This window comes from Lycium ferocissimum, chromosome 1, assembly GCF_029784015.1.
Source record: "Lycium ferocissimum isolate CSIRO_LF1 chromosome 1, AGI_CSIRO_Lferr_CH_V1, whole genome shotgun sequence".
Classification (NCBI taxonomy): Eukaryota; Viridiplantae; Streptophyta; class Magnoliopsida; order Solanales; family Solanaceae; genus Lycium; species Lycium ferocissimum.
In genome coordinates, this window is record NC_081342.1 from 61,009,264 (window position 1) to 61,024,729 (window position 15,466).

Consider the following 15,466-nt stretch of genomic DNA (forward strand, 5'->3'; position numbering starts at 1 on the left):
GTGTAGATGAATGGGAAATGGAGGGAAGAAAATATGGAGGGAAAATGAAAATTTTGAATTGTTCCTTTATTGCTTTTTGGATGAAGCATTTCTACCACATTGGTAGTGGAAAGGAAAGTTCTTGTGCTTATATAGAGAAGCACATCTTCTAGCTCATAAAGAGTTGAGAAGAGGACCTCCCCTCGCGCCGTCGTCGTCGCTTGGCTCGGCTTCGGGTTCGGTCAAATGATCTGATTGATTGATAATCTTTTTGGACCAAAATTATTTAATGTTTAATTATAATCATTAATAAGTTTCCAAAATCTGACCGTTTTTCCTTTTAATTTTTGCGGAATTATTAAAATGTTTAATTTTTCGTGGAATTACATTTCTGAAAGTTTGCAACTTTTGAGTTGCACCTTTTCACTAAACCTGATCAATGGCTATATAAATGCGCTAGTCCTCAGTTTTTTCCTTACAAAAATTCTGATCTTCTCTCTTCTTTCTTGCACTGAAATAAATATTCTCGTGTGATATATTGTCGTCGAGTGGTTCGCCGTCACCGAAGCTTGCTGTACCACTACAACGGTGAGTAAATCGTTCTATCCTGGGAGGATATATTCCACAACCTCGGGTACATTGAGGGGAATAATTTCCTTAAGGACACACTGTGCATTCAGTGGGCTCGATTTAATTCCTACAGATTTTTCCAGATACTGTTCTACTGTTTTTTTCGTTTCTGAAAAATTGTTTTACTTTAAGTATATTTTTGAATACAGGTTGATAACAAGCCCTTGGTGATTTTGTTCTTGTACAGTTGTGATGAAGTGCATCTCCCTACATCTACACGTTTGATGCAATGCCTCACCAACAATATTTTTCTCTCTTTTTTGAATACACAGTAGACGACTATTGAAATACAATACTTGTTAAAAATAGAGCAAAGAACTTGGGAAGGTTGAGACGATAGTATATTTGCCTTTTTCGCAAAGCCACTTCATAGTCTTCAAAACTAGTCGTTTGGCTCGTGGAGATGACAACCCACAAGAATTGATCCTTGAAAAAAAGAATTGATTTATTCTATTTCCAAGAATAAAGTTAGAGCTTCAAGATGCCATTGAGAGTTCTTCAATTGTAGATTTTATGGCAGTCTTCAAAACATCGTTTCCTTCTAGTGTTTGACAGATTGATAATCCTTGGTACATGTTTTCTTTTGAGGAGTCTTCAAATCTTCTTTACTTGTGCGCTCAAATCTTCGCTGGTCCCAAAGAGATTACTCTCAGTAAAGGCTGAGAATTCTTCCGTTAATTACTTTTCGCAAAAATCCTTGATGGGACTTGAAATATTTCTTCTGCAGTTTATTGATATTCTTTCCATCTTGTATGCTTATTCCTTTGTTGATTGTTTGCTACCATTTTGTGTTATTTAATGTCTTCCCATAAATGAGTATTTGAATATACTCATTTATTTCTTTTCGTCCAACTAGCAAGTTTCCTTATGGAGTCTTCCTGTTTTTCCTGCACGTGTAACACAAATATATTAAGTTAATTCAGTCATCGTTAAAACTTAACCCTACCAAATTGGATAGAAGTTTTCGCTGGATTAAAAGTATTGTATTGGTCTTAAATTCAAATTGCTAGATTTATTTTTGACTTCAGAGTCATCCACACTATGTTTCTACCAGGAAATTAAAAAAAAAAAATGAGAGGGTAAAAGCTCTTGGGAAACTGAAAGTGTAAATCCACGTTTGATTTTGAATCCTAAATATTAGTTTATTAACGTTAAAAATCCAACGTGAAATATAGTTTGAATTAGCTTTTCAGATGGTATAATAGTCATCAATATTCTAGGGAAGTCAGTGGCATATTCATATTTGACCTAAAATCCAAGTAGTTTATTAAGAATGATGAAACTTTAATTTATTCAACTCATAATGTAGTTAAATTTAAGTTTGGGAAGGGTACAAAAGTATTTAAAGGCTCGTATGTTGTTACGTAATCCAAAACTAATTACAAACTTTGTATGTAAACTAATTTATTCCTAATCACAGATATATATTAAAGTAATTGTGAGCTATTAACTGAAAAATAAAAGTGTGCAGACGGTATACAATAATAGTATGAACCTTTTTTTGGTTTTAAATTTGTAGTTTACAACAGCGATACTGTTTACAGTTCGCACAGAACTTAGCTTAACGATATTAAAACTGTTCAATTCATATCAATACTTTTATCTTAATTTTCATCATCAGAAACTCCATCAGCAGATATGAAACTCCATCAGCAGTTGCTTAGTGTTTTAGGTACAAAACCAACTAATACTAAAAACACTAGTCATATAAAGAAGTCCTTGTTGAATACGACGACATGCAAAAGAAGTACAGCTAGACGATTTCAACTACAACATCACTAAGACCCTAGGAAGCACTAAAATGCACGAGCAGTTGATGAAAGATAATCAACGACGAGCTATATGACACCATCAAGACTCGAGCGTACACATAAGTCTTCATTGCCCGCAGTTTTCAATCCCTTCTGATCTCAGAAGAATGGTCATCTTTAGCAGATGAACCTGAACTTGTCAATTTCACATCTCCAGCTTGCTGCCGCTGATGCTTGTAAGAATGTATCTGGAGCTGTTGAAGCTGCTGTGCAGTCGATAACGCATGCATTGCATGGTTGTTAGAGTAAACTTGCTGATTGCTTCCAATGGATGCTGGAAAGTTCATCGTTGGTCCAGCATTTGCTATGTCTTGGCCAGTTAGCACTCTGAGATGTTGCATCTCCTCTGCTAGCGCATCATACAATGCTACATAGACCGGAAAAAAAAAAGAGAGAGAGAACTTTAGAACAATGTCAAATTTATGTCATACATTTAAGAACCCAAAAAAAAAAGGACGACTGCAAAGTCAAAGAGCAGGGAACAGCATAGGACCCCTAAGTGCTTAGGGGTTGTATAGTTGCTGGTTAGGAGGTGATTATTCATGTATTCAATCTTGCATAACTTGTATCATGTTTGGAGCATTCTTTTGCTATTTATAAAATGCAACACCCCCAATATTGTGTTTGATTAGCAAATTAGAATCCCGATAACTAATACATGTATAAGTTATGAGGAATTATGTTGGATAGAAGATGGAGTTACTAATAAATGTATATTGTTTTTCTGAGCTTTACATTTCTCACTTGGTAAATACACTGTTAGTTACCGAAAAAAAAAAAAAAAAAAAACTTATACATGAATAACTAAACCCTGCATAATTAATCCTTACATTACAAATACCTACATAACTCTAACCAGTAACCAAATGACCCCTAATCACTAATATAGTCAAGTCGAGCCTCCTAATCATTTGTATTAACGAGGTGCTCAACACATCCACATATATTCCTTCAGGGTTCCCCTATGTGTGAATTTTTACAAGACTAAGATGCAGTTTGAGAAGAAAAAATAGAAGGTAAAAGTAATTCAAACACAAGACAGCTAAAGAAACATGTTGAGCAATCAATGCACAATAGAAATATTCATATATTTGCTCCCTCGGTGGAGGTCAGCCCGTTTTTTTTTTTTTGGTGCACTACTTAGGCTAATTTGGCATTTATTCAGTGACACCTGACATTGTTAAAGCTCAGTCAAACTGCTGGACTTGAATTGACGGAGAAGAGATTGCAAAATCACACAAACAGCCTTATCTTCAGGCTTACTTTCCTTACCGCTGATCTTTAAAACTTTCTCTTAAGTAATGTGCTGAATCCAATGGAAAATATTGATTTCACCAAGAAATGAGGTTAATTTTCTTACGTTTATTACACTGCCATAAGATACCCAAAATTATTCATTTAAATTTAAATGCAGACGAAAGGCAAGAATCAAGCCAACTAGCTATGAATATTTCAAGGGAAAAGGGTCAAATATACCCCTGTACTTTGTTTTATTAGTTAAATATACTCTCCGTTAGTGAAAGTTAATAAAAATACCCCTAGCGTCTTCAAACTTCACACTTATGCTCCTATTTGGATGGAAATCCCCAAATCCTCTCAAATTACCCAATTTAAAAAAAATTACCCATTTTTTTTGTTGACCCGCCCCGCCCGACCCGCCTATCATCATCATCAAGCTCTAGCTTCATCTTCTTCCATGGAGAAAAAAAAAAAAAAAGGAAAAACACACCCAAATGATAAAATCCCAAAACTCACCTCAAATTTCATCTTTAAATCAAGGACTAGTTGATACTACTACTAAAGGACATTTTGGTTCTGGTTGGTTTAATGACCAAAATTTTGATAAAGTTGTTGATATAGGTGCTCTGTCTCAGAGATTTTATGGTATGAATATTGATGATAGATTTAAAGATCAGTTTTTCAATGGAACAAGAAATTCTCATCACGGTTTTTGTGATTTTCAAGGGTCAGGAGATAATTTTCGTGATTCAATGGAGCGTTTTTGTACTAAAAAAAATCCTAGTTCTCTGTCGAGACCTGTTTTATCAGAAGGAACAAATTAATTATGAATGTTTGAGTAACATGAATAGGCCTTGTAGTAACAATGAGGGTCTTCCATATGATGATGTTGTTGCTAGGAGTTTCTTTAGCTCCTTACATGGTTCTCAGTTGATGGGATTAAATTCTGAATGTGACTGTTCCATTGCTAAGCAAAGGGCTAAATCAGTAAATACCCTTTTTCTGCTTTGCCAAATTCAAGAATCCAAGACACTTACCGTTATGAAGACCACAACTTTATTCTTCAAGGGGAATGTTTAAAATATGGTTCTGAACAGAGAGGTTTATTAAAGGGTCACAAGAAAAAAAAAAAGAAATGAGGCTAAAATAGAAAGGTTGCAAGAAAAGAAACCAGCAAGGGAAGGAAATGTAGAGAAAAATGTGTATTTGGCAGCAAAAGATCAGATGGGGTGTAGGTATTTACAGAGGATATTTGATGAAGGGACAGCTGAAGATGTTCAGATAATATTTAATGGAATTATTCATCATATACTTGAGTTAATGAAGGATCCATTTGGTAACTATCTTGTTCAGAAATTATTGACTGTTTGTAGTGATGAACAAAGAATGCAGCTTGTGCTCCTGGTGACTAAAGATCCAGGAGAACTTGTGAAAACATCTAGAACAACACATGGGTAAGCAAAATTTTGTTGATTAAAAAAAAAAAAAAAAAAAAAAAAGGCTGCACCAAAATTTGGAGTTGGATTTAAAGATGAAATTTGAGGTGAGTTTTGGGATTTTATCATTTGGGTGTGTTCTTGCTTTTTTTCTTTTTTTCTCCATGGAAGAAGATGAAGCTAGAGCTTGATGATGATAGGCGGATCGGGCGGGGCGGGTCAACAAAAAAAGTGGATAATTTTTCGAAATTGGGTAATTTGAGAGGATTTGGGGATTTCCATCTAAATAGGGGCATAAGTGTGAAGTTTGAAGACGCTAGGGGTATTTTTATTAATTTTCATTAACGGAGGGTATGTTTAACTAATAAAATAAAGTATATTTGACCCTTTTCCCATATTTCAAACTAAATGAAGTCATTCGACTCTAGTCGCATCCACTCCAAAATAGAGAACAATTTACATTAACTTCCAGGATGTAGTGCGGGAATACTTACTCTCCTAATGGTTAAATGGATAAAAAGAGGCTGATGGCACCTATTCTTCACATTTCTCGGGCTAGTAGTTAGTTAACTTGATCTTAGAACTGAGGTAGTAGATATAAGAAGAAACTTAAGTATCCATGACAATGGAAAGGAATTATATTGCCATAGATTTGTCGAAGCCACTGCCAATGTTGCTAGGCAGAAGGAAAGGCAGCAGACAAAAGCTGATGTATTCGTGTTCAAATAGAGAAAGGAAAAACTTCCATATTCACAACCCAATTCCCATATAATAAGATTTTCCTTTCCCGCTAAAAAGAGTGATGAATAAGTTACTCAAGAGTTCATATAAAAGGAAATTTTGCGACACTATGAAGTATTTTATCAGATACACAAGTAGTTCAGATTGAGAACAAGAAATTAAGCTCCTAGTTGAACTAGCATTTTGAAAAGTACTTTTAGTTCTTTTAATTTAGCAATCAGCTTTGCCCAAAAGCACAGGTCTTGGGTAATTCTACCTGATAAGGCTGGAGCAAATGGGCTCACACTTAGTGTTGTTAGCTGAAAGTCAAACTTGGAACGTTAACCACTCAACTATCCTTTGAAACAAAAGTTCTTCAGGAAATTTTAACATACTTTCTTTTATCATTAGCAACAAACCAAGGTGCCGGTTGAGTCAGGATTGCTACGTGTTTTGGAATGGCATTGTCTCTATCTTTAATTTTGACAACAGTACCTTAATGGAAAGATAAGACGGCCTTACACAGTGGGATTGTTGGGTTGAATAAGAATTCATGCAGTGTTGTCAAAGACGCGCTTAAGCCCTGAAACAAGGCGCAAACATGTTCAGCACTTCACCTCGCTTTATGGGCGCTTCAATGTTGTCATCAAGGCTCTAAGGCATATTTTTCCTTGCCAATGAGCGTAATCCTGAAGATGCGATACTAATCAATTGATTTTCACTTTATCGTAATTTTTTTTTCAATTTCTTTGTCCATATATATGTTATTTATGCTTATTATTATTAATCTGGGACTACACATACATATTTGTATCTTTTTCTCCATTTGTGCCTTTTTTAATAAAGCTCGCGTTTTATTTGCGCTTTGCGCTTAAAGCCCAAAGGACCTTTGAGCATTTTGCGCTTTTGTCTCTTGATAACACTGAGTTCACGTTGGTTTTCCTGAGTTAACTTGTCGGAATATTAACAACGTTTTCAGTTTTGTTAGTTTCACTCAACAATATCATTACTTTGTTGAATCATCTCTTTCTTAATATTGGAATTCTAATCTATCGCAAACCCCAGATTACTTTCTAATGTGATAAACTCTTCTTCCTGAGGTGATTTTGGCCAGGGGCGGACCTATGTGCATTTTGGAGGTGCTCCAGCACCCATTAAACCCGACGTAGATTAGGTATAGTTATATAAGAAATATATGAAATTTGGTTATAAATATTAAAAAAGCACCCTGGAAATCAATAACATAGTTGGGTGCTTTAGTTTCCAGGCCGGAAGCACCCACGACCCTTAAATCCTGGGTCCGCCACTGGATTATGGGAATGGTTTCTTAGAACAGGAAAGGGTTACCCCACCTTAAAATTACTTCTCGAGGATATTATGCTTGTTAGAAATACATGCCTATTCAAACTTTTAAGGAAACTAATACCACTTAAGCAAAATAGCACCTAATATACTGGTGCCTATCAAGACAATATGATATGAATTTTCTGAATGATCAATCCTAGAATGGAATCGCTTGGTTACACAAACAAAAGCTTTTAAAGTTCAAACATTTGAAGTTTTGAACAAACCCAAACATTAGAACCAAAAGAATTCACGTTAAATTATTGGCGTGCATCCAGACCTCCACAACCTAAATATTTCAATTCGCTGACTTCACTTCGAATTATTGCAATGCCTGTAATACTTTAATTGCAAAAGATTGTTTAATTCTTGAGTCAACCAATTCTAATATAAGTTTGGCTTTCTAAGGTTAACCGATTTTGGATTTGCCTTAATTTATGTGCTTATGAGCATAAGATGAAGAGAACTATGGAATACTGCATTAGTCTATGAGAAGTCAATCTGACATTCAATGTGAAGCTGAAGAGGTATTTCAACTTTGATTTCGCTCAACTTTCTCCATAAATAAATAGTATGTTTGGCCAAGCTTCTAAAATCAGCTTTATCTTGTAAAATATTTTTTTTCAAAAGTATTTTGGTGGGAAACAGTTTGTGTTTGGCTAATCAATTTGAAAAGCACTTCTGAGCAACAATTAGCGTTTGACTAACTTTTTTAGCTGCTCAAAACAGCTTCTGCTTCTACTTAAAAGTACCTTTTCTTCTCCTAAAAGCTTAGCCAAACACCTCAACTTTCAACAAAAAAAAAAAGCACTAGTTTTGGCTGTAGAGAAGCTTGGCCAAAGTCCAAACATGCTATATATAGACTTGATAACCACCACCACAAATTTGCACGCAATCTAAATAGTAACCCTATTTGAATTAGAATGAATTATTTGAACTCAGAGATTTGAAGAGGATGTTGATAGAACAGAAACATTTTCCAGCAAAATCAGGAGTTGGAGAGAGAGGGGGGAAGAACTATATAACATCCAAAGTAAGAGCAAGAGATGAAGAAAACTAGTCAGCTAAGGGGAGAGAAGATGAAGGCATGTTTAATTTTTTACCTTCTTGCAAGTGCTCCTGTTGTTCCATTGTTTGCAACTGCAGTTTAAGTTCACTGTTTTCTGCAGCCAGACCATTTGTATCACTCTGTTCCATATGAAAAAACAAATGCAGATATCTCAAAATCCAGCTTTTTTGATATGCATGTATTAGACATAAGAGAAACAGAACAAGTTGAATGCATATTTATAGATGTACATTCATATGCTGATGTTGCATATACAAGACCAAGCAAACAAAGAACAAAGATTTACTTATCTCCATCTCTTCAATCACCCTTAGGAGTGGCCAATGGGTTAACAGACAGATAATATGGATATCCATATTATCCATCGCTTCAGGAATAGTTAGGTGATAACACAAGCTAAAAGCCAAAACAAGCATAGACTACCAGAAAGCAAGAACTCATTAAAAATAACGAGCAGACAAATGACATTTGATAATATGGATATCCATTTTTTAGTGGATAATATGGATAATATCCATATTTGATCTACTTTTAAAAAGTCGGTTATCCAACCCATATCCAATGGGTCAGATTGAATAGTTACTTGTTTTTTTAACCATTTTGCCAGCCTAATCACACTCAACCCTTTTCCTTACAAACCCCGTTCCTTAACAATTAAAAGAATACAATACAAATAGAGGAGAAAAGGGAACTGCATAGCTGTGAAAGCTCTGATATATACCCGCAACGATGTCAATTGAGCAAACATAGGAGTCGCTACAGTTTGCAGAGCTTGCACTTTCCTCTCGAGCTCTGTTATGTATCTCTTTTTCTTTTCCATTGATCTCAAAGCTGCCTGCCTGTTTGCCATAATCCTGCAGCATAGCAAATTTTAAAACATTGAGCTTGTTATCGAGGCAAAAGGGGTCTCTATAGCTAGGTTCAAGCATAAGAAGATACTTCAGCAAGCAAACAGAAAATTCTCCGGTTGAACTAAAGAGAATTAAGACGCTGAATACAGATGTTTTGAGTTAATAGTCTGCTTTAAGAGCACCAGTCAGATGGCAGAGAAAGTTAAGAAAACCAGAATAAATAGCAATATATACAACTTGCAGTAAACAGATACGAGATATATCGTTTACCACACAAGAACTGTTCAGAATTCTAAGCTATCCTAGAACAATTAGCTTCAGACTAACAACCCAATTTGCAACTTACAAACCGAGCACCAGAGCGTACCCGGCCTACAGAACTAATATTAAGAAAATAGGATGTCATATGAAAAAGGGTTTCAGAAATCCTAATAGAACTTTCTGCTGAACCATAGTTGCCCAATATAATTTGCTAGTGATTAGTTGTGGCAATATCATATTATGTCACTTATACGCAATAGCCAGATTGTGCCAGCACCCCTAGCTGATGGAAATGGTGTCAGACACTCGTGATGTGCAGACGAGGCTCATGGATACCCACCCAATTGGGTTGAGATCAGACTGCCAGAAAAACTCTCTTTCGGTGCGCATTGTCTCAGACTCTTTAGAGATAATCATCCCTATATATTGATACAGAAGATTTCAGATACAGACAGGAACACTGATATATGCATCAATAAATGCATGGCATAGCATGTTGTTATCTAACTCTTGCCCCAACAGTTATGGTCTTATGGATCGCTATCATTCACCGGAACAGTACTCTTATGTTTTATAGATTCGAAGTTCGTTCCAGAGATACTCAATAGTTACCCCTACTTGTAGAGTTGATGAGTCCCATTTCTCCTTGGAATGCCTTTTTCGGTTATCCAGACTTTCCAGATTAACCAGTTGTCTGAGATCTAGAGTCATGTTCCATGAACTTGCTTGTCTCTCAATTTTCTGATGTCAGAATTCACATCAGATGAAAATACGCCACATCAATTTATGTACATAAAACAAAAAAATAACTCTTGTTACTTTGATTTTTATTTTCTTTCTTCTCCCCCTTCAGTACTGTCCCTAAGAAATCTTCTTCCACCAATCCACTGTTGGCCATCTTATATTTCCCCTTTTTTCTAATTAATTTGGTTCGTAACAATCCAAAGGGAATGACTATAAATACTTCTTCAGCATAGAACTAAGAACAACATCATTATTACCTCATGTAACCATTGAAATTCTTGAAATAAGTATTAACGAAGAACCTATGTTTTATCCACCAGTGAGTGAGCTCAGTTCATTTTGACAACTCAGTTCAGCAAAATATTTTGACAACTCAATCCAGCAATTGAACCGCACGAAATCAGATCTACCTCTTTAGTATAAACTCATTTCCAACGAATTGATTAAACAGAACTAACTCAGCCTTCCCTTTCTTCAGTAAATTAGACGTCATACATGAACAATGGAAAACATAGATTTCCAATCAACCAATTTAAACAATTTTGAACTAAGATGAAAAGAACCAAACAGGGGCTGAAAACGGATGAGTAATCCGATTATGTAAAGGAAAATCAGAACTATCTCATCTGAATATGATTTTACTCATTCAATTGAGAGACACACACAAAAGATACCAAATTTATTCTACTAGATTCTGCAAAGAGAAAGGAAGAAACTGAGGCAGAGAGACATGCGACACAATTGAGTATAAAAATTCTTATGCCTATATCATCTATAAGGTGGAATTGACAGTTGAATTAATGCAAACGATTATCGATGGAACACAAACCTAATTATGATCTAAATAACAAGAAAGGGAAAGAATTGATGCAGCTACATTTTACCAAATGCAGCCACATAAATTAATAGATTTACCGTATAATCAATCAGATCAGTCTCAATCGATCAAATGTTGTGAACCTACAAAACAAGTTCTTGCTTACCGATAAGGAAGAGGCTTATAAATTGAGTGAGTGTTCTAAGGGCGCATCGTGAAACTCATTGCTTTCATCGCCCAAGAAAGAAGAGAGCACATTGTTTTTATTGCCTAAGGGTGGTATGCACACACGTGTCGTCGCTTTTGACATATGGATGATGGCAGCAAAAACAGGTGGTATTTGTATATGGATGATGTCACATGGAAAGTGAGGTGTTCTGGGAAATTTTCTTAAGTGAGGTGTTCTGGGAAATTTTCTTACAACTAATTAAGGACAATATTTTAGCATTAATTCCTTTCCTGCCTCCAGTTTTTCTTCCAAGGAAAAAGAGGGCTTCCGATTACTTTTGATTAAGTTTTTTAACATAATTCACAAACCAGTGAATAATAGTTGCATTTGATTAGTTCATCCATCAGACATAAATGCTGCCGGTAATCTTTTTTATAACCGAGAAATCTTCGAGGCCGTTTGGCTCATGCTACTAAACTTGGTGAATAATGGGCCCACCCCTCTACCCTTCTCCATAAAAAAAGTTGTGGTAATTCAGCACATACAATATGATTCTTAATACTGATTATATGAAAGAATTGGCATATGGGCTTGGTAAGAATAAGAGAGAAAATACGTACGAAATATTTGTCCTAACACAAAACAATCAGCTTTTGCCAAGCTTCAGAATGTAGCTTCACCCTTTGCGAAAACAACAAGTAAACAACTAGAAATAACTGCCACGTTTCATATGTATGTAACCTAGTTATAGCCTTTATTTCTTATTCTCTTTCCTTTTATTTCTCCTATTTATTTTGTTAGTCTATATTCACGGCACATTGCTTACCTTTCGCCTTTCATTTCCTCTTCTCACCTTTCTTGATTAATTGAAATTTGTGTGAACAGGGTGAAGAAGTCCTAAAACATAGACGAACGAATAAAGTTTTGGAGAAATGGAAGCTAGATAGTGAAGCAAAAGGAAGAAACTCTCTGAAACTTTTCATTTTTCTTGTTAATTATCGCCTGCTATTATCATTCTAGAGATGACTATATTGCAATTAAGCTCGTTAATTGTAGATTATTAGAAATATCCACCATGGGGTTGTGCTTCCATATTAATTATACCACCATGAAGTTCATTATCAGTTTATTGAATTAGTTTATTGTTGGTATTCTCCCTGTTTTCTTCATGTTGAGGAGTGTTCCTGACAGATTAATTGAAGAGCATAAGGTCAAATAGAATGAACACAAATTTTAATTTGTTGGTCTTTTGTTTTCTTCTTATTTTAATTATTCCTAGTCTATAATTTTATACTCAGCAAGTTATATGGGATACATAATTCATCTATTGAATTAGCCCACTAGGTACTGTGTTTCGGCACTACAAAATTGGGCCGTGCAAAGAACAACATAATGAAATATATATATATCCCTCCATTTCAGTTGGTTTGTCTGATTGTAACTTGGCACGGAGTTTAAGAAAATAAAGAATTTTTTTAATCTTGTGGTCTTAAATTAAAGATATGTAAAATGTACCAAAATGTCTTTTAATCTCGTGGTCTTAAACATGCCATATGGAAAGTTGGAACTAAAAAGTTATCAAAAAAGGAAGATATTCTTTTTTAAACGAACTTTGGATTTTGTTTTACTACCGCGCGAAGCGCAGGTATATATACTAGTTGCCTTATAAAGACAGGTAATATTCACCTATCTCACTTAGTGTGCCACTATGTATTCACCTCTCTCCGCAGAATAACACTAGTGTTTCTCATCTGCAACCCCCACCCCCAAAACCGGTTTTGTTTTTGTATCTTCTCTCTTTATATTTAGCAGCTACAGGCCTCCTTTCCCTCCCTGCACCCAGCTTCCATCTCATACAAAATTTACCATTCTTACCTAGAGAGGACTGACATTGGTAGTTAGACGTCCTTCCATCAATCAAGGCCAAGATAAGCTAATATCAAGGGCCCCAAACAGCTGTTTTTCTGCTTTTTAGTTCTTAAAGGTAAACTTGTACACGCGTAACTATATTCAACTTCTTAAGGAGAAGGGACAGCAGAGAACTAGAAGAAGAAAGAGGCTTGAGGTGGCACTATGATGAGAGCTGACAGCGCGTTTATTTATTTTTTATTTTTTTAAATCCCCAATTTGATGCTCCTTCAGCCATTAAAGTGGAAAGTTGACAGAAGAGGTCTGGGGCAAAGACTTTACAAGTGTGATGGGCAGACGCTTCAAGAAACTAAAATCAGAAAAGTTCAGGGAGCAAATTATTGGAGGTAATAGCCAAATGGAAAGGAAACATCATTAAAATGAACTCACCACCAATCAAATACAATTAATTCCAACAAACACAGAAAGTTTTCATTTAGCAAACAACATTGCAGCATAATATCTAGATCATATTAGGATGTTCACAGTTTTAGCCACCCTCCTCTTCCGTTTTCAGTTCCCAAAACTCATTTTATCTCATGCAGGATAATTATTATAGAAGCAAAACCAATGGTCGGTCAAGCTATGATACTGGTTAAATAGAGAATAATATCGAAGGCAGCAAATGATGAGGAGCCACAAAAGTTTCATTTAGAGACTTACTTCTTAGCACATCTCGGATCTTTAAGAGCGAGCTCAGCTAGCTTTGCTGCTGACTTGGCTTTCTTAATCTCAGCTGCAGAAGGCTCTTCTCCGCCCGATGTAAGCATCTCACTGGCATTGTCAGTCCTCGAAGGTGTTAAAGCTGCCCCTAGAGATGACTCACCGACTTGGAATGAAGAGTTAAACTTATCCAAGTCAAGATACATAGAGACGAAATCCTCCTCAGTCTCATCCGAAAGAGATTGTCCATCCAGTCCACTGACTACACCACAATCGCTATCAAAACTTATATCATCAGGAAGCATAAATATCTCTGAAGGAGCATGTCGATGACCCAAATTCTTAGGTGGGTTGTCGAGCATTTGACTAATATCCAAGTTTCAAGTTTTCCACCAGCTTAATTGTCTTCAAACACTAGAAATCTGAATATAAAAAGCTTAACAGAACCAAAACTGGAAAGTGATGACTTGTTTCCTTCTAAAGGCAAGAACTCTCAAGTTGAAAATAACAACTCACAACACAAAATTTGCTTTCTTCAAAATATATGAAATGCACCCTGGAAATGAAAAATTGGGAAATAAAGATTGGATCTTTAATAAGCAGAAATGTTATTCATCAAGAATCCAAAAATACAACAGCAAGAATTCACCCGAGAATGCAATATATCCAATGTTTTTCTTTAGAGGTAATGATCAACAACACGTAAACTATCATTTTTCACGAGTTTCCACGCCCGAGTTGTTCTCTTTTCCAACTTTGAATTATCACCATCAATGTATTAAAACACACCTAGTCGATAAGAATCAACTTAAAGGTGTGTTTTAATACTTAGATGTTAGACTCGTGAAAAAGTGATCATTCAGGTGTGGTTTTGACCATTTAACTCCTTTCTTTATGAAATTTTAGCAAGCCAAAGAGGAAAAATAACAAAGCGAAGATGACCATTTTCTAAACGGGAAAAAGAAGAAGAGAAAAACAGCTTAAACAAGGTAAATTCTTACAGCTTCAACAAGAGCGAATAAAAAAAGGGAATCAAGCAGCTTTTCAGATGGCCAGAGAGAAATGGAGACGATACATGTTTTGAGAGAGAGACCGTGCGTTTATAGTGACGAGGAGGGAAGTGTGAGAAGTTATTAAACAAAAATTGACTTAAATAGTTTGAAACATACTGTCATTTTTCACAAGTTTATGCCCTAAAAGGCTTGTTTTGGTCGCAGCGTCTTTTAAATTATCCAGGAATTGTAATTTTGTAATTATAGCCTTAGGACTAATTTATCCATCTGGGAGGTGGAATAAAATAATTCCAAATTTAATGGGATAAGGTGGGATATATACAAAAATTAAGTTTGGGCTTCATTTTATGGCTGAAGCTAAAGTAGCTTCATTGGAAGTAACAGAAAGAAAAGAAACGATTGGAGTGGGAGAGTCGGAGTCGAAAAGAGGATTCCTCACTTCTTTCTCTCATTCATAACCGTGCATGAGACTTTCATCTCACACGGCTCCTAAGAGAGGAGAACCTATTTTCTTTCTTTTTTCATTACCTTCCTCACGCATGTACAAGACCGAATCCATTCGACACCTTATATCGGGTACCAAACAAGCCCTAACTATTAGTTGTCCATTACCCTATATGAACTATCACTATTTATATATTAAAACACATCTCGAGGCTGATTAAGTCAATTATCAGTTGTTCCATCTTCCAACTTGAACTATCACCTAAACGTGACCCCAAATACATAAAAAGTGATAGTTTAGGTAGAAATAGGGAACAATTTATAATTCAGGTGTGAAACTCGTAAAAAAAGTAATAGTACAGTTTTTT

General features: G+C 35.6%; 1 protein-coding gene across 1 annotated transcript; it reads right to left on the reverse strand.

Moving 5' to 3' along the window:
- Positions 1 to 2,261: 2,261 nt before the first annotated feature.
- On the reverse strand, positions 2,262 to 14,731 carry LOC132030372 (probable transcription factor PosF21). The gene is made up of 5 exons (XM_059419989.1): positions 14,643 to 14,731; positions 13,642 to 14,197; positions 8,950 to 9,082; positions 8,263 to 8,347; positions 2,262 to 2,787 (listed from the first exon to the last, which is right to left on the reverse strand). The coding sequence occupies exons 2-5, from the start codon at positions 14,001 to 14,003 to the stop codon at positions 2,504 to 2,506; spliced, it is 864 nt and encodes a 287-aa protein (XP_059275972.1). The 5' UTR covers positions 14,004 to 14,197; positions 14,643 to 14,731; the 3' UTR covers positions 2,262 to 2,503.
- Positions 14,732 to 15,466: the final 735 nt, after the last annotated feature.

Coding starts and splice junctions, on each gene's coding strand:
- LOC132030372 (XM_059419989.1), bottom strand. CDS start 14,003: ATGCTCGACAACCCACCTAAGAATTTGGGTCATCGACATGCTCCTTCA. Junction 8,348..8,949: donor CTCAATTGACATCGTTGCGG/GTATATATCAGA, acceptor CATATGGAACAG/AGTGATACAAATGGTCTGGC. Junction 2,788..8,262: donor ACAGGAGCACTTGCAAGAAG/GTAAAAAATTAA, acceptor CGGTCTATGTAG/CATTGTATGATGCGCTAGCA.